This window comes from Gorilla gorilla, chromosome 3 (assembly GCF_029281585.2).
Source record: "Gorilla gorilla gorilla isolate KB3781 chromosome 3, NHGRI_mGorGor1-v2.1_pri, whole genome shotgun sequence".
Classification (NCBI taxonomy): domain Eukaryota; kingdom Metazoa; phylum Chordata; class Mammalia; order Primates; family Hominidae; genus Gorilla; species Gorilla gorilla.
In genome coordinates, this window is record NC_073227.2 from 73,496,723 (window position 1) to 73,524,014 (window position 27,292).

General features: G+C 46.9%; 2 protein-coding genes across 2 annotated transcripts in view; one reads left to right on the plus strand and one right to left on the minus strand.

Annotated features, from left to right (window-relative positions):
• Positions 1 to 16,720, plus strand: part of SCFD2 (sec1 family domain containing 2) — a 511,769-nt gene extending 495,049 nt beyond the window's left edge. The window contains exons 8-9 of the mRNA XM_004038673.5: positions 3,521 to 3,640; positions 15,293 to 16,720. Coding sequence (XP_004038721.1) covers positions 3,521 to 3,640; positions 15,293 to 15,385 — 213 coding nt within the window. The 3' untranslated portion in view covers positions 15,386 to 16,720. The remainder of the gene's footprint in view (positions 1 to 3,520; positions 3,641 to 15,292) is intronic.
• Positions 16,721 to 22,513: 5,793 nt separating this feature from the next.
• On the minus strand, positions 22,514 to 27,075 carry RASL11B (RAS like family 11 member B). The gene is made up of 4 exons (XM_004038675.4): positions 26,688 to 27,075; positions 26,014 to 26,070; positions 24,787 to 24,863; positions 22,514 to 24,005 (listed from the first exon to the last, which is right to left on the minus strand). The coding sequence occupies exons 1-4, from the start codon at positions 26,827 to 26,829 to the stop codon at positions 23,535 to 23,537; spliced, it is 747 nt and encodes a 248-aa protein (XP_004038723.1). The 5' UTR covers positions 26,830 to 27,075; the 3' UTR covers positions 22,514 to 23,534.
• Between the last annotated feature and the right edge of the window lie 217 nt (positions 27,076 to 27,292).

Consider the following 27,292-nt stretch of genomic DNA (forward strand, 5'->3'; position numbering starts at 1 on the left):
TGGTGATATGCATACACTCAGTAAATTATCATATGTTTAACAGATATTCCAAAAAACAAATACCAGGTGTTCAGGTATGGCACAAGCCACTGTGAATGGTTCCAGCAAATAATGTGTGTGGAGGAGATGAAAATAGAGTCATAAACCAGAGCCACGTTGTAAAAGCCTTATATGCTGAAATACAGAGTTCGAACTTTATCCTAAGAGCTATGAGACTCTATGCAGATAATCTGAGTGTGTGATGGAGCTGAGAGGTGTTTTAAGAGTGTGGCCTCTGGCGTTTTGCTCCTGGATCCATTACTGTGCATGAACCTCAATCTCTGCATTTGCAAAATACACTAATAATTGTGTTTGCTTTCTAAGTATATTTTGAAAATTAAATAAGATAATACACAAAAATAGTACAATGTTTGCTATTTTCAATAATAAATATTTGTATTTTAGAAAACATACTTGGCAGAAATGAGGAGAATGGATGGGGTATGGCCAAACTGCGGATGGGGAGACAAACTTGAAGGCTATAGCAGCGATCTAATGTGGAAGTAATCAAGGAGATGTTGATAACCTTAAGTAGGTAGAATGAATAGAACTTCATCTGGGAGATGAAAGAGACAGCAAAGTCTAAGATGTCTCTCATGTGCCTGGCTCAGGCGACTTTGAAGGTGGTGATACTGTTAGAAATTCAAGAGAAGGAAAGGTTTTGGGGAAAAGATCATGGATCACATTTGAAACCTGTTGAGTTCAGAAATCCCAGGAGGTGTCGTCTGCAGGAGCTGGGGGGTGATGTCCACAGGAGCTCAATAGAGATGACTGAGCAAAAGACATAGGTTTGAGAGGTACGTAAAAGATATTGAAGGCACATGAGAAGATGAGGTCTTTCAGGGATGTTGCATTGAGTGCAAAGGGCAAGGAACCAAGGATGGAGCCATAAGTAACAACATTTAAATGGGCAGACCAAGAAAGGGAATCTATTAAGAAATCTGAGAAGAAATAATTAGAAGGGTAGAAGGAACTACATAGAGAAAGTACTGTCATGGTACCTAAGAAGGGTGTCATCAGCTGTGACATGCCATAGAAATGTCAGGTTAGATGATGACAAAGGAGTGTCCATTGACTCCTACAATATGATAGCCATTGGTGACTCTGATGAGAGCAATTCCAGGGTACAGTAGGACAAAAGCAGCGTTGCTATGGTGTCTGGTATGCAGATTGGAAGAAAGCAGTTGACAAATTGGTCGGGGGAAACAGAGGTGCAGAGCAGGATGCGGACTTGAGTCTTTTTCTAAAGATGAGAGTGTTTTGAAACTTTTTCCGGTATTCACCACCACCTATTTTGAGGTCATTAGATAGTCCCCCAGTCCTCTCTCTTCTCTGTGTCCTTCCTTCCTCCTGCCTGCCTGCCTTTGCATTCTGAATTTCCTCTTCAGAAGCCAAGGAATAACTTACATAACTTGGAATACTTAATGCATCATCCTTTCAAGTGCTTTTAGAATAAGATGTTGAGACGTGGGTATAATCAGGCAAGGGAGCCAGAGAGTTCAGCTGAGAAAGGAGTTGGGGGATGGTAAGAGAAAGGGCTTCCTCTTGACCTTCTCCTCCCCCAGGCACTCCTCGGGACTGCCTGTGACCCACAGATGCGTTGTGTTGGGCAAGAACACTTACTACCTTCATTCCCTCTCTCCTTGCTGGAGGTGAAGCCTGTTGCCCACCTTCTGGCTTTGGTGGCCACGCAGGCAGCTGGCAGACTTTTTCCTGCCAGGACTCCATGCATGCTCCATTCTGGCTGGGCCTCCCTGTCCCGCTCCACCCTTCTGGTGACTGATTTTCTCTGGAACTTGACTCACACTATTTCTCCTGCCCACTCCTCATCAAACCAACTGTGGCTTCCAGATTCAGCTCAAAACATACTGTCTTCAGGAATCCCTTCTTGTCCCCTCAGTGTCTCCATCACTGAGTCTAGTTATTGGTCGTTTTGCATTTCCTGAGTGGTTACTTTGAGTTATTCTCATTTTAGTATATAAGAATATTTTTGCCTCGTTGATGAAATCATAAGGAATCAGGAGGAATTCTCCACAGCATCTAGTGTAGGTTCCATGCAACATGGACCCTCAGCTCAGGCTAGCTTGAAGAAGTTAAGGGCTGTAAGTCTGTACTGTACTGTAAGCACCTTGAGGGTGGGCCCTGTTCTCTTTCATCTTTGTACACCCTCTGCGTCCACCTACCTAAAGCTTTAACTATTTATTAATTCCACTAACATTTATTGAGCACCTATTATGTAGAAGAAATTGTACTAGGTAAGGTGGGAATAGCATAAACCAGGAGGATGAGGCTCTTGCCTCATGGAGTTTATGTTCCAGTAGAGAAGATGGCCAACAAGTAAACAAATAAATAAACAAACAAATAGAGTAACCACAGGCTGCTGTAGATGCTTTGAAGGAAATATACAGAGCCATGCAACAAAGAAGGGGGCACATTTATGCTGAGACCTGAAGATTAATAAGGAAGAAAGAAGTTGTCCCTCAGCCTTCTCTTGTTTTTAGTAGCTCCTGCTCCTTTAACTTTTCTTTCAATGAAATCTTTATTGAAAGAGACATAATAAGGTACTGTGTTATGCAGTTTCCTGGTCAATGAGTTCACAGACCACTGGGACATCTGGTAGCTAAGAAGTCATCATCTCTCTAAGGGCTGTTTATCACACCTGCATAATGGAGGTAGTGATGCAGGATTTTTCTCACCCACTTTGCCAACCAGGGACCTCCACAGCCAGCAATGCCCCACTCCCAGGCCTTGCTAGGCCCTGGGCTTGCCACAGGAGATGCCCCACCTACTCGGCCCACTGGGCCATACCTGGCTTATGCACTGGCTTAGCCTGTGGCTAGGCAGGCATGCCCCAGCTCACCCATGTTATAGCTCATACCTGCATTTGACGGTTCCCGAGTTCTTGTCCCGTGCCCAAGAAGAAAGAGGTCACACTGACAATTGAAAAGTGAGGAGCGTGGAGAAGAATTTTATTGAACAACAGAACAGCTCTCAGCAGAGAGGGGATGCAAGGGTGGTCCCCCAACCGAAGTCAGGTGGTTTTTCTCTGTGTGTGACTGAGTCCAGGGCTTTTATGGGCTCAGAATGGAGAGTGCATGCTGATTGGTTTGCAAGTATGCAAAAAAAGGCTAAAACAAAGTCACCGCTCAAAGATGGACATGACAGTGTAAACAAACAATTAGGGAAGGGTAGGTATATGTAAAATAGGTGAAGGGTAGGGATCAATCAGAGGAAAACACACCAAATGGGAAGACAAGTTCTCAATCCGGTCCATGGGTTTACCTGGGACTTGTAGCTAGGTTTTAAACTGTCATCAGGTTTCACCAGGGACCCACCCCTGTCTGTCTAGGATTTGTCTGCCTCCTGCCACTATCAGTAGTAGTCCTGAGGTTTCTACAGAGGGACAATGAAGATGGTACCCAGCTGCATTGTGCCTGCATCACTGCCATCCATCTGATATTGCTGGTGTTTTGTTTTGCAGGTGAGCCGGCCTCATCCTAGTGACTACCCCCTCCTGATCCTCTTTGTGGTAGGTGGGGTCACAGTCTCTGAAGTGAAAATGGTCAAAGATCTTGTGGCATCGTTGAAGCCAGGAACCCAGGTACTGAGTCCTCCATGATTTGAACAAGAGCTCAGAGGTAGGGGTGTGAAGGGTGGGTGAGGGCCCTCCACCTACGGGTCCCAGTGCCCCTCTCCTAGCCTGCCTGCCCATCACCCTCTTGGCTTTGTTCCCTCCCTCCTGCTACCGCCTGTTTCACAATGTCTTCCTGCAGCCAGAACCAGCCCTACATGCCCTGGAGTTCCTTTGTTCTCAGTGGTGGAGGACTGGGTCATTTTGATAAAGTCTATCATGACAGGTTAAATGCTATGACACCAAGCAAATGAGCCTTAAATGGAAACTCTGTTCTTTGCAAAATAATCTGGGGCAGGGTGGAGTCCGGTGGGGTGAAGGGAGGGAGGAGAGCTCTTCTTTTCTAGCTCTGGGCTTCCGGGGCTAAGGTACTGTTATCCCTATTCTTGATTCCTTAGGGGCCTATATTCTCTGGTGTCCAATCAGTGTTGAATCACTCAGGAGTTTTCACTGCTTTCTAGGCTCCAGATATGGAGGGATAACTCCAGGAACCACCTCCCAACTGTGGCAATTAGAGGGCGGGGCCAGAGGAGTGTGGGAAGGATCACTGTCCAGACAATGACTAGTGTTGTAGCTTTCTTCTCTATACCTCCTGTCAGGCCCCATCCCATCCCCTAAACAAGAAAACTGGCTCTGTGGCCCAGTGGTGAAGAACATAGACCTTTCTATTTTATGGGCCCAAGTTCCAATCCTGCCTCTGCCTTTGACTAATCAGGTGATCTGGGAGGGAAAAGCCCTCAGTTTCCTCATTTAGGAAATGCAGCAGGGTGGCTGTGAATCTTAAATCAGAAGAGGCTTGAGAATATGCTTCTTAGCACTGTGCCTGGCTCAGAACGCTCAGTCAATGATGGCTGCAGTTATTCCCGGCCGTTTTTGAGCAGTCACCACACTGCTGTGCTGGAGGGTTTGAGGCTCACAGCATGATGCAGCAGGAGCCCAAGGAGAGAGGCTTCTGGAAGAGGAGAACCCCTGCTTCTGGAAGTTCTGCTGTGACTGGGGATGCACAGCCTGTTAAATCAGTAAGATGTAAAACCCTTGCCTTAGTGTGTTCCCCAAAACAGCCCCTGAGCCAGGGATGAGAGAGCAGGTAGTTTACTTGGCAGATGATCCCAAGAAGCAGAAGTGAAGAACTCAGAAAAAAAAAGACAGTGAAGAAGAAAAGCCACAAAATGACACACTCCCAAGCTGGGTATGCTCTGGGCGCAGTCCGCTGGGGGCCCCTGAGGAGCTGGTGTTACATGACTCAGAATTGTCATGCCAGAGGTCAGAGAGCCTGGGATGTCTTCCCTTCCACTCTCATCCTCCCAGGTTGAGACTTGACTCTGGGGGTGTTATCTTCCCAGTGCTCTGGGGTTACAGCTTTGTGCCACCTCCTACCTCCACCCACTACTGTACATACCCACACAGCCAGCTCCAGGAGCTGCATCCTTCCCTTCTGTGACATCCTACCTGTTGCTCCAGGCTCTTTCCACATCTCTACCCACATCCACCATCTATACTGGGCAATGCAGCTCTGGACTTCTCCCTGATTACTTCATATTTGCTGGCCTAGTCTCCTCAATCAAATACAAATTCCTTGAGGACAAAGGCTGGGGCTTTCCAGGCCGGAGCACATGGCAGTGGCTCAGTAACCCTTGTAGTTTGAGGGGTTTATTGATTCCAAGAGAACTGGCCTGGTAGGAACAGTCTGTGTTGTTGGAGTGGCTGAGTTACCAGGTTAAGCCAAGAAGGTCTGGTCCCTGCTGGTCTCCAGACACCCAACGGAGGAATGGGACCTGGGTACCTAGAGAGCTACAGCAGACTCTTGAGCAGGGGAGTGGCCAGTTTTTGACTATGACCATTCTTCTGTTACTATCACCTGTTATGGTCATAGCTGGTGAGATTTCTGATAAATTTGTAAGTTCTGTTTCATTTAACACCCTCCCTGCCAGCAGTGATAAGGTTCTGTTTAATGAATGATTGCCTTTTTGAGCAAGACCTCTTTTTTTTTTTCATCAGAAACCACACTTCTTGCTGCCCCTAACATGGTGAACCAAATTCTTAGCTCTTCAGAACAGTGATGCATTGTAATAGCCTGACAGACATGTTAATCCCTACTCTAAAAGGATAAAATGCAGACGTTTTCAAAGTCCTGTGACCTGAGTTTGACAACAGAGCCCCAGAATCTACAGTGACTTTGCTGCAATCTGACCCTGTGCTCAGTCATCTGCAGAGAGAGCTTCTCAAAGAATTTCGAGCTTAAGGATCAGCCTTGACTGCTACTTGCCCTTTGTGCAAAAAGCTCCCCTGAAGAGTTAACAGGCCCTAGGAAGATTCCTCAGGCAGCAGGGGAAACAGAAAAGGCATTCTTTATCATGAAGTCCTTCATCTCCACATTTTTGAAAGGAGGTGAATTACCTGGATGTTTGCAGAGTGACACATGCTGTGGCGGGTCTCCCTTTCTTAGATCTTGACAGACACACAGCTGCCCTGGCCCTACAGCAAACTCTGCCGATCTGAGACATGACCAGCTTCCTGCTTTTTAGAGTGCAGCGGAAATCATGCCTTGCTGCCCTAGCAACACACGAAGTGGCATGCGTGCTAGTTCCATTGTCTGCTCAAACTCAGACTTCTGTTCGAGAACACATGTGACCTAATTGAAGGGGATAGGTTCTATGGAATCTATACCCAATAGACTGTCTAAGACCTTTGGGCAAGCAAGGGAGTAACCCTCACTTGATCATTGGTGTAAACAGCAATAATAGACATAGCTAGTGCTTCCATTCTGGCTTTACTATCCAGCCTTTACTTGACCATCTCCCAGGATGAGGATTTGTCCCCTCCCACTGCAGCCTGTTTGAGGCTTGGAGGGTGTATTAGTCAGGGTTCTCTAGAGGGACAAAACTGATAGGATAAATGTAGATATAAAGGGGAGTTTATTAAGGACTATTGACTCACACAGTCACAAGGTGAGGTCTCACAATAGGCCGTCTGCAAGCTAAGGAGCAAGGAAGCCAGTCTGAGTCCAAAAGCTGAAGAACTTGCAGTCCAGTGTTCAAGGGCAGGAAGCATCCAGCATATGAGAAAGATGTAGGCTGGGAGGCTAAGCCAGTCTAGTCTTTCCACGTTCTTCTGCCTGCGTTTATTCTGGCTGTCCTGGCAGCTGATTAGATTATGCCCACCCAGATTGAGGGTGGGTCTGCCTTTCCCAGTCCACTGACTCAAATGTTAATCTCCTTTGGCAACACCATCACAGACATACCCAGGAACAATACTTTGCATCCTTCAATCTAATCAAGTTGACACTCAATTAACCATCATAGAGGGCTTCATTCTTGGTTCTAATATCTCCTCTAGATGAAGCCCAAATCTGCCTCTTTGGCACTGTCACTCACCAGTGCTGGTTCTAGCTCTTGTGCCACATAGAATTTAAAAGAAAATGAGATTCATCCCTCTTCCGCACGACAATTCTGCAGACATATGAAGATAGCTCCCATGTCCTCCCCCAGGTCTTCTCTTCTCCAAACTGAATATCATCAGTTCCTGTAGCCACCCCACTCTTACCCTGTGAAATGGATCTGAATCCCCTGACGATGTTGCAGCTCTCCTCAACCCCAATTTGTCTCCCTCTCTCGCACTTGATTAGAACCAAAAGCCAAACCTTGGTGTGGACTGATCAGCTCAGAGAAAATTAGGGTCACCTCCTCCTCCTCTCTACCATGGCCTAGAAAGCTCACATGATCTCACCCCTGCCTACGTCTCGGCTTCTTTTCCTACCACTCTTCTCCTTGAATATGCCCCTCCAGCCTCAGGACTTTGCATTTTTCAACTATTGTATTCTCAGCACCACAAACAGAGTCTGCCACTTAGTGGATATTCATGAATGTTAATTGAATGTCCAATACTGAACATTAGAGACTCTACGTGTGCCATTCCAACATAACAGAAAAGCAGCTTTTCTGGAAGAGACCACAAAAACCACACCAACCTATTGACTGACACATTATAGACAATTAAAACCACTTTGTCTTTTGTATCTATTGCTATTATTCCAAATCTTCCCTGTTCTACTGCTGTGTGGGTGCTCTTTGGAACCACGTATAGGAACTTGCAATCATTCCTATTAAGCTGGATTAACTAATGATTCAGCAGGCATTTATTGACTATCTAAAAAGCAAAAACATGATCTGCTCTGTGCCAGGCATTGTCTTTTATGCTAAGGACAGAACAGTGACCAAGCTAGACACATTCCTACTTTTATGGAACTTCCATTCTACTGGGTGGTAACTGACAATAAACATGGAAGCACCACCTCATGACAAGTGGACAACAGACATAGATGGGTGCTAGTGTAGAAAAACCAGGAGGAAGAGCTTCCTTTAGATAGCACAGACTCCCATCGAGAAGGCTTTGGAGCTGAGATTTAAAAAGCATTCGGGGATCAGCTGTTCAAAGGAAATGAATAGAATCCATTCACAGCACCTCCAGAAATGAACTATCTTTCACAAAAAGTGGCAAGAATAGCATGAAACATAGGAAACCAGAAACCACATGCCCACCTGCTAGCCTCTGAAGACTGCTCTGCTCTAAAAGGGACATGTTTTCTCCACTCTCCTGCCTGTGGCTGTTGGGAGATGTGCTGATGAGAGAAAATGGGTGCATTGGAGAAGGTCCTCTTTCCTGTCTACAGAAAAGGGATCAAGAGGGCAACCTCCCCCATCCCAAACTGCCACAAACACCAAGTGGGAGATTCCAGGTTTCTCCTGCTCTGATCCGCATGTGCCCAACACCAGCCTCTCTCCTCACTCACTTGATGCCTACTGTGGGACTCCATGGCCAGACAGCTCTGGCTGGCTGAACTTCGCAGCTGGATGGTAGCCGAGAGGCTAGCAGAAGCCTGTGATTGTAAGAAGAAAATAACAGGGAGGGAACCTCTGAGGAAATACAGGGAACGGCCAGCTCAGGAAAAAGGGGAAGGCCAGTGGGAAAGTTGACCCCCATCCACTGCTTTTCATAGCAAGGCACGTGCTTGCCGCACCCACACTTTCCTGTAGTTCTGCATTTACAGAGTTCAATACTTTTTTTTCTTTTTTCTTTTTCTTTTTTTTTTTTTTTTTTTGAGACAGGGTCTCACTCTGTCACCCAGGCCGGAGGGCAGTGGCATGATCTCAGCTCATAGCAACCTCCACCTCCCACGTTCAAGTGATTCTCCTTCCTCAGCCTCCCGAGTAGCTGGGATTACAGGCGCCCACCACCACTCCTGGTTAATTTTTTATATTTTTAGTAGAGACGGGGTTTTACAGTGTTGGCCAGGCTGGTCTTGAACTCCTACCTCAAGTGATCCACCCGTCTAGCCCTCCCAAAGTGCTGCGATTACAGGAGTAAGCCACCATGCCCAACCCAGAGTTGAATATTTAGTGAAGACACAATAATTTAAAAAAAAAAAAAGTTTTGCACACAACTTAAGAGGTTCAAGGATCCCTAATCCTGGCTCCAAAACCTGCCTCCAGGTTATTCTAAAATTGATGGGAAGCCCCAGCGAGACAACAGCGAAAAGATCTGAACCACACTTCAGGTCTTCTGAGAGCCTTATAAGCACTGAACAATGGCTCTGAGGCAGCGGTAGTCAGGTCAGATGTTTCCAGGTTTTTCAGTAAGGCTAATCCACTGTGCCACTGGCTTAATGATACAAACCTTCTGGGTTTAACACAGGTGTGTGAGTGTGTATGTGTGCGTGTGCCTATACAGCGTGAATACAATATATGCTCCAAAAGCTGCCTATCGAATGAATATGCATGTTGGTGCCTGTGCATATGTGGGTCACTTTGGGGAAGAATCTCCCAAATGTAAAAGAAAAGGGGAGAAAAAAATGTACCCCTTGCTCCTTTTAATACTGAGTGTTAGAAATCAGGGGGATATGGAATGTAAATCCTGGACTTCCCTGCTTCCTCTGTGCTCAGCAGAAATAGAACAGGAAGATGCTGGCACCTACAAATTACAGCCATGGTCTGGAGCAACGGAAAGCCCAGAGGGCTGGGTCACTCCTAAGGGCTGGGCTGCCCATGTGGAGTTCGGGGCAGGCCTGAGAACAAAGACCGAACATCCCCCTTCCAGCTGGAGTAGATATCAAGTGTGGGCTGAAGGCTGCTGGAGGGACTTGGTTCCCTGGCTGATGTCCTCCACCCCATCTCACAGTCAGTCGATATATTTTTTTGATGTCAAGTTATCTGCTTTGACACAGAGGCTTGCTGTTGATGAATGAGCTGCATCTTCAAACATTCCTTGATAGAACTGCCTGCAGTTGGCAACACATGTGACACCTAAGTCATAACTGCCCTGCAGTTGCAGTGTCGTTCAGGCTCTTCAAAAACAATTTTTTGTTTTCATTAAAAACTCCATTTCTCATATTTAAGTGTGAAATTTATTTTTAATCAGCAAAGATTCTCTCCCCACTGGCTGTTTTTGTGGAAGGTGTCCTGGTGGGTAGATGGTGCAGGGCAGGTATGGTGGCTGGGCCAAGCTCTGAGCACTGCGGGGTGCTCTTGAGTGTCCTGGACGCCTCTGGCTTGAGAAGGAGGCTGACCACTGCCACCAGCCCTCTTGGCTGTTAGCAGGTGAAAGTGGGGTGGTTAGGAGTTGATGGGTCGGGGTAAAGTCAGCTGACTCTTTAGCCCTGAATGACACTCAGGCCTGTGTTGAGAAGGAAGAACAAAAACAACCCCCAAAAAGGAACAGGAGGAAAGAGAGGGAGGGGAAGGAGAAGGAGGAGAAGAAGAGATGGCAGGGACCCTGAAAAGGGGAGAGGGAGAGGAGGCAGGGAAGACCAGGTTTAGGTTCTATGTACCTCTGATTTCTAATACTGAGAATCAAAAGAAACATTTTAGAAAATGCAGAGAAAAGTAGCCATATGATGGGCAAGCATTGAGCATCACACATGGGAATTTTCTTCAGTGCCCTTGGTTGCCTGAGAAAAGACCAGTTCTCTGAAAGGAATTCTCTAGTGCTTAATTTGTCCACTATCACATGTTTGATGATTATGTTTTTAAAAAATTAAATGTCATATCTGATCAGCCAGTTTCAAACTGTTCTATTTTCTTTTTCATTTTTGAGCATCTTTGTTCCTGTTTAGGGCCCACTTTTTAGAATTTTAGGGTGATCTTAGCCAAATAATGTAGAAATGTTCTAGTAAAATGTGCTTTAAAAATTCTGAAAATTCAAAAAAGTAGCCAATACCAAAAGATGCCTAAGATGCAAACATACTTAAAGAGCACCAACTATTATATTTCATGCTCTATGTGAAATGTCAGCAGTATGATCCTGCTTGCTCTTCAAAATAGGAATTAGAGACAAGTAGGTTTTTCATCGAATGGAGAGGAAACACATTTACCTGGAGCTGTCTGAGCATCTTCTACTAGAGCTGCCCTGAGTGAAAACTTCCCAGTGACCATGGCTACACTCCCTGCCTCCTTCACTGCTGTATGGTTTTTGTTCACTCAATCAGGCACTAACTGACTCAATCAAAGACCTGCTACGTATCAGGCACTGTGCTAAGAAACAATGAAAAGACTCAGTTAAGTTGACAGGGAATACCGTGAGATACCAACAGCCATGGGGACACACTCAGGCTTGGGGGAGGGGTGGTCTGGGAAGGCTTTCTGTGGGGAGGCATGCCTGAGCTGATTGTTGAAGGGCAATGGAGGAGGGGTCTTTGGGCAGAGTGGGGAGCTCCTCTCCCAGACAAAGAAGCATCCCCAAAGTGCCAGGTGTGAAATTGCGAGGAGTTAGGGAGGCTGGAATGTGGGACTGATTTGGGGGTGTGGAGGCAAGGGCCGGATGTGGAGTGCTGGCAGCATTCAGGTTCTGAAGTCCTGTGATGCTCTCCGGGAGGGCTGGGCTTACAAGAGGGCAGTGATGAAGCTGCAGGGATTTTAAGCCTGGGAGTAATGTGATCAGATTCACACTTGGGGTCACTGGCTCTGGCAACTCCACCTTCCCTGCATCCGCCCGATAACTGCTGTGAGCTGGGTGGAAGGATGCAGCCGGGGATGCACATAATGAGGACAGTGACGGTGACAAAGGCAGTCATGGCAGCTGCCATTCTAAGCCCCTCTAGAGCCTGTCATTGTGTCAGATATTTTACGAAGATGTTCACGTTGATCCTCACATAGTCATGTGGGGTGGGTATCATTCCCACTTTACAGATGAAGAAATTGAGGCTCAGTGTGGTTAAGCAACTTCTCCAGGGTCATTCATCTAGCAAGTGGCCCAGCCAGGGTCCAATGCAGACTGGACCCTCCTAAACCTGTGCTCTTAACCACTGTACTATCCCAGAGCCTCCTGGCCTCAGTCCTGCAGTCTCCCCTCCACAAAGGCCCCCTAACCTACTGCTTGAGAAGCCCCTGTTTTCCATCTGTTTCTTTTCACCCCTCCACAGAGCAGGCCCCAGACAGCCTCTGGCTGAGCCCCCATGAAGCTGTAGGCTGATTACTGTTAAATACCTGCTTGTTCAGATGTGAGGACTGGCCTTACTGTTCCAGCTCAGTGGCGGTAGCCAAATCCACGGTCTCTGTCAGCCATGGCTGGAAGCCCAGCACAGTACCCGAGAGTGACAGATTCTTTGGGCTCAGTTATTGCTGCTCTAGAAGTCAACACTTTTAGCCTTTTCACTCCAAGTTCCTCAAACCTGCTGAGAATTAGCACCCATGGGGATGGAGACGTACCCTAGCCCTCAGGCCCACCCTCACCCCAGCCAGAGAGGAATCCACCGTCTTTGCTTTAGAATTAAAGACCCCAAGGGCTAGCAGTGTGCTGGAGACCACCAAGTCACGGCAGGAGGAGAGGGCCCTTTGCATGAACGACTGCTGGCCATTACCACCTTCGAAGAACCTACTTCCAAAGAGCGCAGTGTTTGTCTTTAGGTGTACATTTAAAAAGATTTCTGAAGACGGGCTTCTTTTTTTTTTTTTTTTTTGAGACAGAGACAGAGTTTCGCTCTGTTACCCAGGCTGGAGAGCAGTGGCACAATCTTGGCTCACTGCAACTTCCACCTCCAGGGTTCAAGCTATTCTCCTGCCTCAGCCTCCCAAGTAGCTGGGACTGCAGGCATGCACCGCCACGCGCACCTAATTTTTGTATTTTTAGTAGAGATGGGGTTTCACCATGTTGCCCAGGCTCATCTTGAACTCCTGACCTCAGGTGATCCACCCAAATCGGCCTCCCAAAGTGCTGGGATTACAGGCGTGAGCCACCGCACCCAGCTCGAAAAAGGGCTTCTTAATTATGGTCTGTGAATTCCTAGGAGTTCGTGAACCATCCCTAAAACTATAACACAAAATCTTGTATGAATGTCTGTGTATTTTTCTAGAAAGTTCTTAGCTTTCATAAGATTCAAAAGGAGATCTAGGACCAAATCACAAAACCACAATAATACAGCAGCTCACAGTTGCTGAGCACTTCCTGTGCTCCACATACATGATCTTATGTAATCTTGCCATACTGCCTCAAGCTTGGCACTGTTATTTTCCTTCTGAGAGAGATGAGGTGAGCGAGGCTGTAAGTTGTGACTTTCTGGAGGGCATCTGGCCAGTCAGTGTGGAGCTGGGATCTCCTCAGGGTCTGCTGATGGCACTCGCCTGGAAGCCGCCAGGCTCAATTACCTACTAGGTTTGGTGAGGAAGACCTGAAATAAGTAGAGAACCTCTTGGGAGACACACATTCAAATGGTGTCTAAATCATGCATGCAGATGATAGAGAAGGCCAACCTTCACCCACTGTCCTCAAAGGCTCCTTGCATGATTTTCAAGGAAAATCGTGAAACACAGATTTCAGTGAATTTGTTTCTGCCAAAAATGTGACTTGGCTGACATTAACTATATATATATATGTATATATATATATAGTTAAAGATAATCCTCTTTCAAGAAGAAGTAACATAGATGCTTCCAAAGACTAAGTTTTTTAAACAGAAAACTTTCTCATAAGGTTGTTGAAAAATTCTTTCTTTAACAACAAGAAATACTTCCTTCTCTCTTCCTCTTCTACTTTTTCTCTTCATTGGAGTATAGACTTTTTGTTTTCCATCAATGAGCTCGTGGACATGGGGTTGGTTAATTCACTAATTTAATTATACCTGGGACAATTTTGGGAGTGGGCAAGGAGGATAGTAAAGTGTGCGGGCCCACTTGCACCACTCCAAAGGAGCGTAGCCATGTAGTCGTGCTGTGGGCCTTGGAATCCCCTTCCAAGGGATTGTGGGCTGTGGAATTCAGGCTCTAGGACAGCTTTTCCCATAGTCACCTCTTCTTCTAGGGTGCATACAATACTGCTTGTGCAAAACCTAACCAGGCCCTTACAAAGCACATCACGCCCCCAGCCCAGACCCAGGGAATAGGCTCTCCCACTGTTGCAGAGATAAATCTGTCCTGGAATAAAATCCAGACTGAGGGAAGCAGAAAGGGTCACCATGAAAGAAGCCAGAGGAGCCCAAAGGTGCATGTGGAGTAAGGGAGTAAAGGGCCCAGAGCCCTTGATGACAGGGAAGGGAGGCACGGGGGCACTGGGGCCAGCCTGTCTGCGCTGGGATCCTGACTCAGCCGCTGACTGTATGTGTGTCCTTGTACAAGTTGCTGAGCCTTTCTGTACTTTATTTTCTTCATCTACAAAGCAGGAAAAATAAACGTATCTATTTCATAAGCTCGATATCAGGATCAAATGGATATTCAATGAGATAATCCTCAGAACCTGGCACATCATCGAAATTAACAAGTATTAGTTATCATTATCATCACCATCATCATTATGAGTTGAAATGTGTCCCCTTTAAAATGTCTTGCAGTCCTAACCTCCCCACTGGTATCTGTGAATATGACCTTACTGGAAATAGGATCTTTGCAGATGATCAAGTTAAAATAGGGTCTTTAGTGTGGGCTCTAATCCAGTGTGACTGTGTGTATATAAGAAGGGGAAATTTGGACACAGCAACAGACATGCATAGGGAGAGACAATGTGAAGGCACAGGGTAGCTAGGAGAAAGGCATGGAGCAGATTCCCTCACAGCCCTTAGAAGGTGCCAACCCTGCCAACACCTTGATCTTGGACTTCTAGGCTCCAGAACTATGAGACAGTAAGTTTCCATTGTTTAAGCCACCCAGTTTGTGGTACTAGGAAACTAACAATCACCATCATCACTAACAACATCCACCTCCTGGATGTGCCTTCTCATGCTCCCTGGAGGAGCAAAGGCCCCCAGAAATGGGGAGAAACCTTGATATTGACGTCAAATTACTGCATTACAAAGCAAGAATATGATCCAGTTCAATTTAGCAGCAAGGTAGTGGCTGGGCTCTGCCTGTCAAATGTACCTAGTGCCAGTCTCAGCCATCCTGAGTGCCCCATTGGCTAAAGGTTCAGTAGACACAGCCCAGCTGTCCCACAGGCCATCTGTCCCAGACTGTGCCCCCCTCCTTCCAGGCAGGGCACTAGCGCCAGGTGCCATTCAGCTGGCTGCCTTCTACTTTTCCTTCCTAGAACTTCACTTCATGCCCTCACCCAAAGACATATGTTGCATTCTATTTCTCATCATCCAGTACCCTGAGACAGGGCCCCCTAATTCCCTGCGGTGTGTTTGCCCTCTCCTGTTGTTAGGTAATCGTGCTGTCCACACGACTCCTGAAGCCACTTAACATTCCTGAGCTGTTATTTGCAACTGACCGACTGCGTCCAGACCTTGGCTTCTGAGCATCCGCTAAGAAGATAAGACCTACTCAAGCTGGAAATGCCGATGCAATTTTCTGCCACCACTCCAAATACTCCTCCACAACCAGCGTCCCTGTCATTAATTGCGAGTATGATGGAATTCTGCCTGAAGGGTCTTGATACCTACTCAGTGAGGTACTTTGCTTGGATTGCTGTGATTCTTAAAAAAAAAAAAAAAGTTTTTTTATTTTCCTGAAGGCGACAGTCTGTCTTTTGGCGAGTCCAATTAGTGATCGTTTCCATTTATCCTTAACCCTCTGTTTGTGATCTTCCTGATTCCACCTACAAGTTCATTAATTCTAAATAAAAGCCTGTTGGCAAGTGTTGGTAGATTACAACTCTTTTAATTTGAAGTTGCTCGAGAAGTTAGACATGCTTTAGAATTATGAGTGTGGGGAAAATTTGATGTTCCTTAGGATTATATAACTGAGGAGGGAACATTGCAAATAGGGTCTGAGGCTTTGTTTCTCTCTTGCTCTGAAACATTTCTGAAAAGGCAAGGAAGGGAGGGGTAGTGTCTGGGGCAGTGCTGGTAGCCTACATGTGTTGTAAATCATCCTGCCATAACAAAGGACTGCATTGTTCTAGCTGGCCCACTGGGCAGGTCTGCCAGGCTACTTGGAACTGTAGTGGGAAGGTGGTTGATTGGAGGGTTATCTGTATATAAAAGGTTTTCTCCCCTCCAAAGAAAGACTCCAATACAAGATATCTGGTCCCAGGGAGTCTAAATTGTAACAGCAACCCCTATGGACTTTGTGGGTATGAGTTTTGACTGAAATACAAAGCTTTCTTTTCTGTAAGTTTTTTTCCATCTGACCATAGCAGAAAAACCTAGACCCACCTAGTGAAATTTTGTAAGAACTCCAGGGCAAAAACGAACCACTTGCATCCCACATGTTTGTAGGTGTATGGTCGATGGAAGTTTCTGGCATCCATGTTGGTAATAAAGAGATAAAACTGAAAAGGTTTTTATTGTGGATTACACAGGTGGAGGAAATAACATGTAAACCAAAACACTCACATGTCTCTGATTTTAGTTCTCTATAAAACACTGTCATTTTTGAAAGAACCATGAAGTTGGAGATTATTTTATGATGTAATCAAAGCAGGATTTTTGTGGACACAGACACTCTTTTTCTTGCCCAGGTATGTTTTCCACATGATATCAATTCTTTCATGAAATGGAGGAGACCGCAGGTGCCTTTTTCATTCTACTAATCTTAAAGTGTTGAATTTGAATAAGGAAGTTAATGGTAGCCATCCATAAGAAATGTTAAAGAGGAGACGACTTTTCTAAAATAAAAAATTGAAAAGTAATCTGTTACGTGACTCAAATCTGTACTCCTTCATTCATTCCTAAAGATTGATGACTGAGCACCTGCCATGTTCCAGGCACTGTGCTAGGTTCTGGGCCACTGTGATGAAAGAACAAGATGTGTCCCTGACTCTCTGGCACTCAGAACGAGTAGCTGGCACTTCTCTGATGGTCTGGCCCGACGTGAGCATCTGCTGAAGGTGAAGTTGTAAACCACATGTCTATATGCAAAGGAAACTTTTTGGAAATACATATATAATGGTACTTCTGGGAAGGAATATCGAATGGGAGAGCTAAGAGAAGGGAGAGTCTCAACCTCAGTATACTTTTGTATTATTTTATTTTTTTTTACAGCAAATGTGTATTTGTGTATTACTTTTGTGACTTCAATCGGCCATAGCAGAAAACTGTATTTTTACAAATTAATTTTTTATTTTAAAAAATATTAAACTTTGGAAGGCTGAGGCAGGTAGATCACCTGAAGTCGGGAGTTCTAGACCAGCCTGACCAACGTGGAAAAACCCTGTCTCTACTAAAAAAAATACAAACTTAGTCGAGTGTGGTGGTGCATGCCCGTAATCCCAGGTAGGGAGGCTGAAGCAAGAGAATCACTTGAACCTGGGAGGCAGAGGCTGCAGTGGGCCGAGATCGCACCACTGCACTCTGGCCTGGGCAACAAGAGTGAAACTCCATTTCAAAAAAAAAAAAAAAAAAAAAAATTCAGAAGCCTCTAATCTGAAATGATGAAAGGAGGAAGGTATTGATTGTAAATGTTATTCAGCAGTTCTTTTCTCTTGAAAATGCTCCCCATACTGTAATTAGTATGGTCAGGGGCAGTCTGTGCGTGGTGGGAGAAGTGTCAGAAGTTTGGCTTATGGTCATCTTTTTCTTCTCTGGAGGCTGGCTTGAGGAGCTGAGCCAGGCAGGTGGTCAGGGGGTGGAAGGCTTTGGAGGAAAGGTGAGCTGGAAGAATTTCTTCGTAACCAGAGTTTGGGTGAAGATGAAGCAGGAGGCACAGGACGTTCACTGCTCCTTGATTAAAAAGCAGGAACACAATAGACATTTGGTATAAATCCTGCAAAGGGTCTCCAACAAATAAGGAAAAGAGGGGGGCTTGGGGGAAGGAGGATTGTGGCCATGGCAGAGCCTCCCGGAAACTCCCTGCTGCTGCCAGGCTCGTGGGCACACTTCTCAGCATGGGAGGGGCTGGAGGAGAAGCAAGTCATGCCCTCCACCCCCGGAAGGAGCAGCAGGCAGAAAAGGGCTCTGAAGGCTTCTCTGGGCCTAAGTCCCAGTTCTGCCACTCCAAGCACTGTGGATCTCTCCAAGCCTCAGTGTCTGCATCTGTAGGAAACGATAACTGTGGCACCTGCCTCATGGCGGGGGTTGCTGTGGAGCCATCCCTAACACAGTGGCCAGCATGTGAATCTCAAGGAATGTGGGTTTTCACACTGAGGACGCCAAGGAAGTTACCTCTCAAAACTATAAAACGTCAACAGGAGAATAATACTAAATGAAGAGGAAATTTGGAGGCATTCATGGGGTCTACAAGGAGATGAGGAAATGGAGGAGGAATAACAACTAGGTCCAACATAGGTCCAAGATAGCATAGCCCAGAGGTCAAGAGCCCGATCCGATGGCTGGATTCCAATCCCACCTCTTCCACTTCGTAGTCCACCTCTCCTGGTCTTCGCTGACCATGCAGTTGTGTAACAGTAGGACCTGCCACATTAGGTTGGGGGAGAATTAAAAGAGTTAATACGTGTAATGCATTTGGAACATGGCACATGGTGAGCTCATACAGAGCACATAAGAATTTATTGGTAATAAATGTCTGATGATTGCTCGTGCAGGGCCGTATGTCTCTGATAGAACTTTCTCTATCACTAATGCTAGCCACGAAGTCAGGCAGAATCTGAGATGGACTTACTGATTTCCCATTTCAACCCCTCCAAATGTATCCATTCGAAAGGGATCCAGCAGCTGTCAACCACCTGATGGTGACTTAAAAGGGTGAGCTGAGTGATAAGACTGGTTTCCCCTGTCTGGGGCCTGGGTCTGAGTGTTTATCACCTAAACAAGCACTTACAAATCCAAACCTTCTGCCAGCAACCTCACTGGCCACACTCCTTATAAACATAATTGATAGAAGTGTAAATACTTTGTAGCAGTTGACTTCTGCCTTTGTAAACCCTCTTCTGGAGGCTACCTCAGGGCAGACATAGCGGGCATGGGCACGGCCAAGTGGTTGGAAGCACTCCAGGCTACATCAGCCAAGAGTTGTCCCTAGCAGGCCGGGGCCTATGCAGATGGCTCTGTTTATGCCACCCCTCCATTACAATGGGATCCCAATAACAAAGAATTCCATCAAACTCCCCCCAAGACCACTATTATTTATTTTACCCTGGTTACCAGAAACAGAATCTCAACAACACAGAATCCAGTATTACAAATGTCTGCAGTCCAGCCCAAGAAACATCAAGAGACTCCATCTCTGTCTTAAAAAGAATTTAAAAAGACAAAACCAGACGATGGAGGGTTTGCAAACTATTTGAGAGGGAAAGCTTGGAGGGTGGTGGCTGGGATCTTGCCACAGTCAGTAATAACCCTAATCCCATTCTCATTGCAAATTCAGGAGAGTAGTGAGGATAGTAAGAACTTTCTGGAACCATCTCTCTTTAGACTTGAGAGGGAATCTGTGCAACACCAGTTTTCCTGGTTATTATAACCAGACAAGCTCTCTAATTCATCCTGGGCCACTCCCCAAGGGACCTGTCATGAGTTATCCACAGAGACAGCTGGACAGTGCCCATTTCCCCTGGGTGCAGAGGTAGCACCAGAGATTATCAGGGGCTCATTTTTGAGGGATGTGCCTACAAACTTGTTCATTTGCCCAGAAAACACATTTGTTTTCTCCCTCTTGGAGTGTAAGATGAATGTCAAAATCTCATTTTCCACCAAAGCGAGGGGCTCACCATAAATACACCCATGGCTCCTAAACCTGGGGTTAGGAGCTGGCTGGGCAGGCAAACCCGGATCTGCGGCGCCTGGTGAGTGCTGGAGCCGGGAGCAGCCAGGAAGACTTTGAGGGTTGAGCCCTCTCTGCACACCACGCAGCGCCAGGCAGGCTGCAGAGTGTTGCGAATGTTTTTGATTTGAGGCAAGGGAGGAAACTCAAAAGCCAGACATCGTGACAGAAGTGGATTTGGTTCTGAGACAGCCGGACTTCACGCCCCTCCCCCTCCCAGCCTGGACGTCTTTATGACTGAGCAGAGCTGGAGGCCAGTGAGCAGCTGGCTGATGGCAACAGCAGATGTGGTTGGCAGCCAGGGGGGCCTGGAGCCCGGCAGAATCCAGGAGCCCACAGCAGCGAAGGTGAGACAAGAACAGCAGGACAGGAGACCTGGGGAGGGAAGAGGAGGGCTCTGAGGTGGGGCTCTGCTGAGCCATCAGCCCAAGGCTTAGGCAGTGGCATCAGACGGACCTGGGATGGAGTCCTGGATCCGCCCCTTAGGGCCTGGGCCAGCCAATTCTTCTCAGCCTCCCTTTTGCTTTTCTGAAGAGGAGACTAAAGATGGATTGTAGAGATATCACAGCAAACATCAGTTATTTCAAAAACCCTCCTATGGGGTCTGGCACACAGATTTTCCATAAATAGAAACAATAATTGTTATAACCGATGTGGCCCTAAGCAGGTAAATTTCGTCTCTCTGTGCCTCAGTTTCTTTATCTTTAAAATAGAAGCGATATTACTACCCTTCCTTACAGGATTCTTCAAAAGATGAACGGGGATAACGTAGAATCTGGCATGTTTTAAATGTTCAGTAAATTCTAACTCCTTCCCTTTCTCTGCTCCCCTGTACCCCAGATGCGTACACATCCCTGCCTTCCCTTTCCAAGGTGGCAAAGGAGGTTTTCCCCTACCTAGGTGGAGAGAGTCGTTTGTCAGGGCCAGGTGGTGGTAGATCATAAATTTTAAAACAAAACAAAACAAAAACATGGATTAATTGAAGAGTTAACCAACAAGGAAAGAGATGAGCAAAAGTAATACCACATAAAGCTAGATTTATTAGAAGAGAGAAAAGTGTGTTCCAGAACTATAAATAGACAAGTCCGCCTGAGAGAGTGGACAGAATGGGGACTTGGGTGGTTTCCAGCTGCGACTCTGTCTCTGTTCCTCTGTGTGTGTCTGTCTGTCTCTCTCTCCCCTACTCTCTCTCTCCTAGAGTGGCCTTGCACAAGCCACTTTATCCCTCTGGGTGCGCCAGAGCTCTGAGCGCCCTTCCAGCCTGTCTAAGGTGCAGTAGGAGACACTGAGTCCAGTACAGGGGTGAGGAAGTAAGGGTCAATCGCTAGCTGCGGGGCCAGGAAGGGAGAAGGTGGAGCTCACAGCTCAGCAAAGGAGCAGACAAGGGCTGCCAGAGCCCTGCAGCCTGGAAGCTGGTGGGAAGAAAATGGGGCGGTGGCGCGGCAGTAGTCACTGAAGTGCAGCACTGCTCAGTGCCTCGGGAGCATAAAGCCACCTGCAGGAAAACTCTTATTTAATTCCCGAATGTGGGGAAGGGATCTTCAGTAAATATATAAAGATCAACCTCTCACTCACTGGACATTGTTAACACAACCACATTGGCTGAATAGAAATAAAAGTGAATAGAATCCAGTTGGAGATACTTGTCACTACCTGAAAACTGAGATGTTTCAGTCCCATGTTAGCGCCGTTTCCCTGCCCACCCCCAACACACACACCCTTCTCAGAGATGAGGTTAGGCTGAAAGCATAGAAAGTTACCTTGCATATTAGGAAGGTTTGAGGCATCCCTGGAAATGCTGTCAGCTGTCAGGATCTGTACCCTGTGGGAACACTGATTGGAAATCCTGGCACCACCCCACAGTAGCCCCTCAACTGCTATTCACTGTGGCTCCATCGCCCCACGCATGCCGGAGTGTCTTAGCTATGACATGCTCTAAAAGACTAAGAACAGTAAATATAGTCAGGTGGCATTGGTTCAGCTCCTTTGTGTGAATTTGAAGACATCACTCAAAACTTAGAGCCTGTCTTCCTCATCTGTAAAATGGTGTCAATACCCCACAGTATTCTCCTGGGTTCTCCTGGGCCTTAAATGAGATCAGGTATGTGAAAGCACTACTCAAAGAAATGTCAGCTGTGATTATTTCTCCCTGTAGATGGTGGCTCACTTAGCTTGCAGGCAAGATCTTCTAGGCCCCAGTGGCATAGATGAGAGAGCTGGCAGCTTTAGCGAGACACGTGTGGCAAAGGTCCATGGGACTGGCTCCTGATTTCACAGCCCCAGATCAATGACTGCAAGCTTCTACAGTGAGAATAAAGTGAATCTCCTGAAAGCAGCATACCCAAAGAAGAGGTCTGCCAAACAAAGCATGTGTAAAGAAGCAGTCATCTTAGTGTCCAAGAAAGAATACCCTCGAGGCTGTGCTATGTGGAGCCAGACATCTGTCTTAGGTATACCCGGAAGACCACAAAGTTAGCGAATAGGAGATCAGCTACTCTTGAATATAAAGCAGCAAATTACAGTTTACAATGCTACAGGCTGTGGCCTTTGACAAGTTACTGATCTTGTTCTATAAGCCTGTTTCCTCATCTGTATTATGGGGATAATACTAGAATGCACCTCCTTGGATTGCTGTGATCCTTGAGAGATAACCCCTGAAAGGCACAATGCCAGATTCAATGTGCCCAATAATCACAGGATACTAGGTCATACTTTGTCTAAACGGCAGAAAGTTAACGTTTCAATAGAGACGAAGTTAGACATCTGCTCTTTTTCAAATGCGATTTATTGTACATAAAATAAATTAATTACAGTTTAAGCCAAAGCATGAGTGGCTTTTTAAAGTGCATCTGTGGAGGGGATTTGGCAGGTAGCCCCTGTTCACTTGCTGTAAGATAGTGTTTTAGTATTTCAGCCACCCTTAGGCACAACTCAGCCAGGCCTAGGAAGCAACCCAACGTCATTGCCATGAACCATTCACACAAGTCACACCAAAATCAACTGACACATTTTTTTCCTGATGGAACAGTTAAAAAAACAAAAAACTATACAGTCAAAGTCTGGGGTTGAAGAGTGTGAAGTTCACAGCTCCTCCACACACACCCAACTGAGCATGCTCATCCTGTGAGGGGGAACCAGAGCCTTCCTGTAAACCGTGCGAGCTTACCAATGTCTGGTATACAGAATATTCTGGCCCATAAACTCAACCTGTTTTTGAGGGGTAGGGGATTTTCCATCTTGTACATAAAGAAAGAAATCTGGGTATCCTTCAGGTTAGAAAGGCATTCTGTAAGAATAGTGTTCCAGAGTTACAAATCATACTGATAAAAGCAATTCTTCCTCTTGGGGAAAAAGGAAAAGAAAGAAGAAAAGAGAAAAAAGAAAAAAGGGGGAAAAAACAAAGCCTATCAATGCTTAATCTGTTCTTTCATTCCCACTGTAAATCACATCAATACATTTGGTGAAACTGCAACGGACCACCATTTACAAGGTAGTTGAATGCAGAAACCAAAACAATTATGCCCCCTCCCCACTCTAAAGGAAAAGACACAGAGTACATTTCACATATTCAGAGAGTGGCTCAGTGGGCTCTTTCAAGCCTCATCAATCCTGTCCCCCTGCTCAGAACAACACTTCCTTTTCTGTAGCAGTTCCATAGGCCCTCTTGGCCCTTCTGCTCCAGCCCTTCTGGAACCAGGAATCACTGCCAATATTCAACGTTCCTGCACTGGGAGAACCTCAGGCCCTCTTCCTGGGAAAACCAAACCCCCTTGAGTTCTCCTCCTGCTTCAGACGGAGGTGACAGTCCTCACTTTGGCAGAGAGAGCTTGCTTAAACCTCCTCTTCAGGTCCTGCATGTTGGGTGACTTGGGCCTGGGAATGAGAGAGGTTCTTCGCTTCTCGGGTGTGCTGCTAGGCTGCTGTTTGTGACTGACCTCTTTACAGAGGACGTGGAAGGCGCTGTAGACATCATTATAATTTTCACTGACAGACACTTCATAGAATGAGCAGCCTAGCATGCTGGCTAGCTGCAGTCCAAGCTGAGGGTCAACCTGTTTGATGTGCAACAGGTCAGCTTTGTTGGCCACGACCACCACAGGCAGCCGGGTGCCCAGGTGTAGCTGCTGCACGTGCTGGTGGAGCTGGCTGATGAGTTCATAGCTCTTGTAGTCAGTGATGGAGAAAACGATCACCACAGCATCTGCCCAGCGAATGCACCTATTCAGCTGTTCACTGCAGCTCAGGCTGTTCTCATGGACCTGAAACAGAGGAGTGATGGCAAGGTGAATGCTGGCCAGTTGTACAAAGAGCCTGGGCTTGGGTAGATTTCAAATTCAAAAGAGCCCTTCATAGTAATGCCAGGTTGCGGGCCATAAACAACTTATATCCCACACACTTCAGCTTTCTTGACAATATGTTGATCCAGCTGCACAGAGTTGGAATAAATAACAGTGCAGCTTACCACACTCAAGTGGAAAATTGACCTGCAGAGAACTCCATGCAGAGAGACTTTGTAGTTGCACAAAATGGGAAATTAACTGGCTAGACAGTAAGTCTGGGGAAGTAAAGATAGGAGCTGGAAGCATTTAAACCTGGATAATTGCCCAGTTCAGGAGGCGGGGGGAAAAAACCCTAGCATGGCGCTTTTGTCTATAGAGCAACTTTCCAGTACAAAAGCGATTCCAAGTATTTGCAGACTATACCCAGAAGCTTGGTTTTTCATGCCAAAGACACACATATTAAAACTGGACTTTTAAACCACAGCAAGGAAAACACCAATTCCAAATGCATTTGGTTTGGGCTTTCCTGCTGTGTTGAATCCTTCTAAAGGAAGATTTCTGCCCCCTAGCCAAATCTCCCAAACTAAACCATGCTAAGATTGACCAACAGCCAGATACAATTGAACTGTCAGACATGTAAAAGTCTAGATGTGACTCCCCAAATTTCTCTGATCCTGCACCATGAGGAACTTTGAGAAAAAGTGAATGATTCCACAGCCAAGTAGGCTCCCCTTTCACCCAGAGTCTCAGAGCTTCTCACCTGAATACCTGGAGTGTCTTGAACCTGAAGAGCCAGGGTTTCACCTTCTATCTGAACTTGTCTAGTATAGAGATTACCTATGAAGGCAAGTAAAAGAGATTATGTTCTTCCTTCTTGTACAACTTTTAAAACATTGTGAGTTTTAAGCTAGAAAAAAAATGCACAATGCATAAATGCACACAAAACAGCTATAGTTTATTTCTATTTAGTGGGCTTACTTCAGATTTTTTTTAAAAAACAACAGCAATTTTAACCCTATGTTAGATTTATTAAAACCAGGGCAAAGTTTGCAAGTTTTTGAAAACTTATTTATCTAATTTTAAACAAAGTTTCCATTTTTAGAGTACTCCCTTGATGCAAATTATCTTGCTCAGCCTATGTGAGGTTTCTGTTTTCTTGAGTACTTGATTCATTCTTTGACTGTAACTTTGTATTTTGGCCGTTAGATATAATGGCTTGCTAGACAAATACTGTTAGTAAACACACAGCCAATGTTATCAGTTGGAATAAAAATGTGACATAATTATAATCAACTCTACATCCAATCAGAAGGCTGCCATGTCTTATCTTGGGATAGCTTATACAGCTCATTTCAAATAATCCCCTATAGGTACTCATATGGTCTACAGAGTTAAGCAATTTGCTAACAGAGCATAGGCAGAAAGCTCTTAAGCCTCCCCAGTGGCTATTCTTAATCATAAGGATTGAAAAATGTGTCCTCTCATTTATTCGGGAATTCTCCTCCTAAAATTCTACCATCCAGTTGTTTGTCTTTGTTAAGAAGGAGGAACTTTAGGTTTACAACTGCTCTCCTTTGGCCTTTGCTTTAAAAGGTCACCTCTGAAAGGCAGCCAGCAGAGAAGGAGAGGGGTGGGGGAAGGAGCTGGGGACTCCTTTTTTTTTTTACAACTTTTGCAGGAGTGTTTTGAAGGGAGAGGTTCTTGACTACAAAGGGTGCTTCCAACTGGGGTCACTATAGTTAAAACATACCAAGGGGAATACTTTCAGGCACTTGATAAAATGATGAATGGGCTTGGAATGGAATGAGGCCAGATGGTAGTTATGGGAGGGGGGCGCCAGGGAGGGCTGGGGACTGGGGAAAGTTTTAAGTGGCGGGATCCTCAGGCTCGGACTGTCACTGAAAGAACCTCCCTGGGAAGCGCTGGAAAATGGTAACCGCAGTGCTCCTGCAATGGGACAGAATTTTTCTCAAATGCATTGTCTCACCTGCATTTCTTTCATAGTCACCGATGAATCGTTTGGTGAGGAACCGGACCACCAGTGCTGCAGGTCAGAAAAAAGAACGTCAAAGTGTTAACCTTGGAAGTTAGATTGTTCTCCACCCCACCCCCTGCCTGGAAAACAGTTCTCCCAAAGAAAGCCATAGATGGCCACCAAGTGAAATTCCTACCCTGTAGCTCCTTGACCCTTCTTCCAGACAAAAAGGAGGGGGCTAGAAGGCATCGTGAATTATGGCTCTGTGCAGCTGGAAGGCTCACTGGGCCCACCCCCTCCTCTGAGCCCGGCTGAGCCACACCTAAGCCTTCCAGTAGACCCATGTCTTCCTAACCTTCAAGACCTCCCAGGGGGGCTAGCTTCACTAACTCCCCTTTCTGTGCCAGGCATTGCCAGAGGCTCAAACACCCCAAAGTTCTGATGGCGGCGGTGCCGGTGGTCCCCAGAAAGCTGCCTGGCCATTCTTGATCCCTGTTTCCCCCGTCTGTGGAAGCAGGCGGGTGGCGTAGACAACGGCTAAGCCCACTCCCAAGGGGCAGCGGCTCCCTGCGCGGGGACGGAGAGCGGTCGGGCTGCAGCTCCCACCGCTCCCCACGCCTTGTTCAGCCTCAACTCCTGTCAGGGGTCGTCCACGACCAGACCCAGGGCTAAGCGCGACGACTCACCGGTCTTGCCCACGCCGCTGGCGCCCACCACGGCGATCTTGACCAGGCGGCGGCCGGCGGCGCCCACGCAGCAGTCGGAGGCCGCGGCGTTGCCCGGCGCGGGGTACTCGGCGATGGTGCACATGTTCTGAATGAGGCGCATCGCCTCGGCTGCGGCGCACCGCGCGGGAAGGGACTGAGGGACTGGAGAATGCTAGCGCTGCGCGGGAGCGGACGGGAGGACCCGACTGCGGGGCTCCGCGGTAAGAAATAACAACAATAAATAAGTGCAGGTACGGGCAGGGTGGGGCCGTGCGCCGAGGTTCCGCAGGGCTCAGGCTCCAGACCGAGACTGCACTCGGGCGGCGCGCAGGCTGTTTTCTCCGCGGCCGGCCCCGCCCCCTCTCCCCACAGCCAATCCCGGGGCGCCCTACACGAGGCCCCGCCCCCGGCGCCGCTCCGCGCGCGCGACGCCCCCGGAGGCGCCTGGAGTCAGTGCCGAGCCCGGTGAGGCGCGGGGAGAAGAGGCAGCGGGCGGAGGGGAGCAGCGGGTGGTCCGAGGCGGCGCAGCCCAGGGTGGGCGCCTGGTAGGTCCTGCCGCGCGAGCATGGGGCAGATGCTGTGGC

Bases quoted from the DNA above. Each gene is read 5' to 3' on its own strand.
- RASL11B (XM_004038675.4), bottom strand. From the start codon at position 26,829: ATGCGCCTCATTCAGAACATGTGCACCATCGCCGAGTACCCCGCGCCG. The intron at 26,071-26,687 runs GTGAGTCGTCGC...TCTGACCTGCAG, and splicing joins CAGCGGCGTGGGCAAGACCG to CACTGGTGGTCCGGTTCCTC. The intron at 24,006-24,786 runs GTGAGAAGCTCT...CCTCTGTTTCAG, and splicing joins AAGACACTCCAGGTATTCAG to GTCCATGAGAACAGCCTGAG.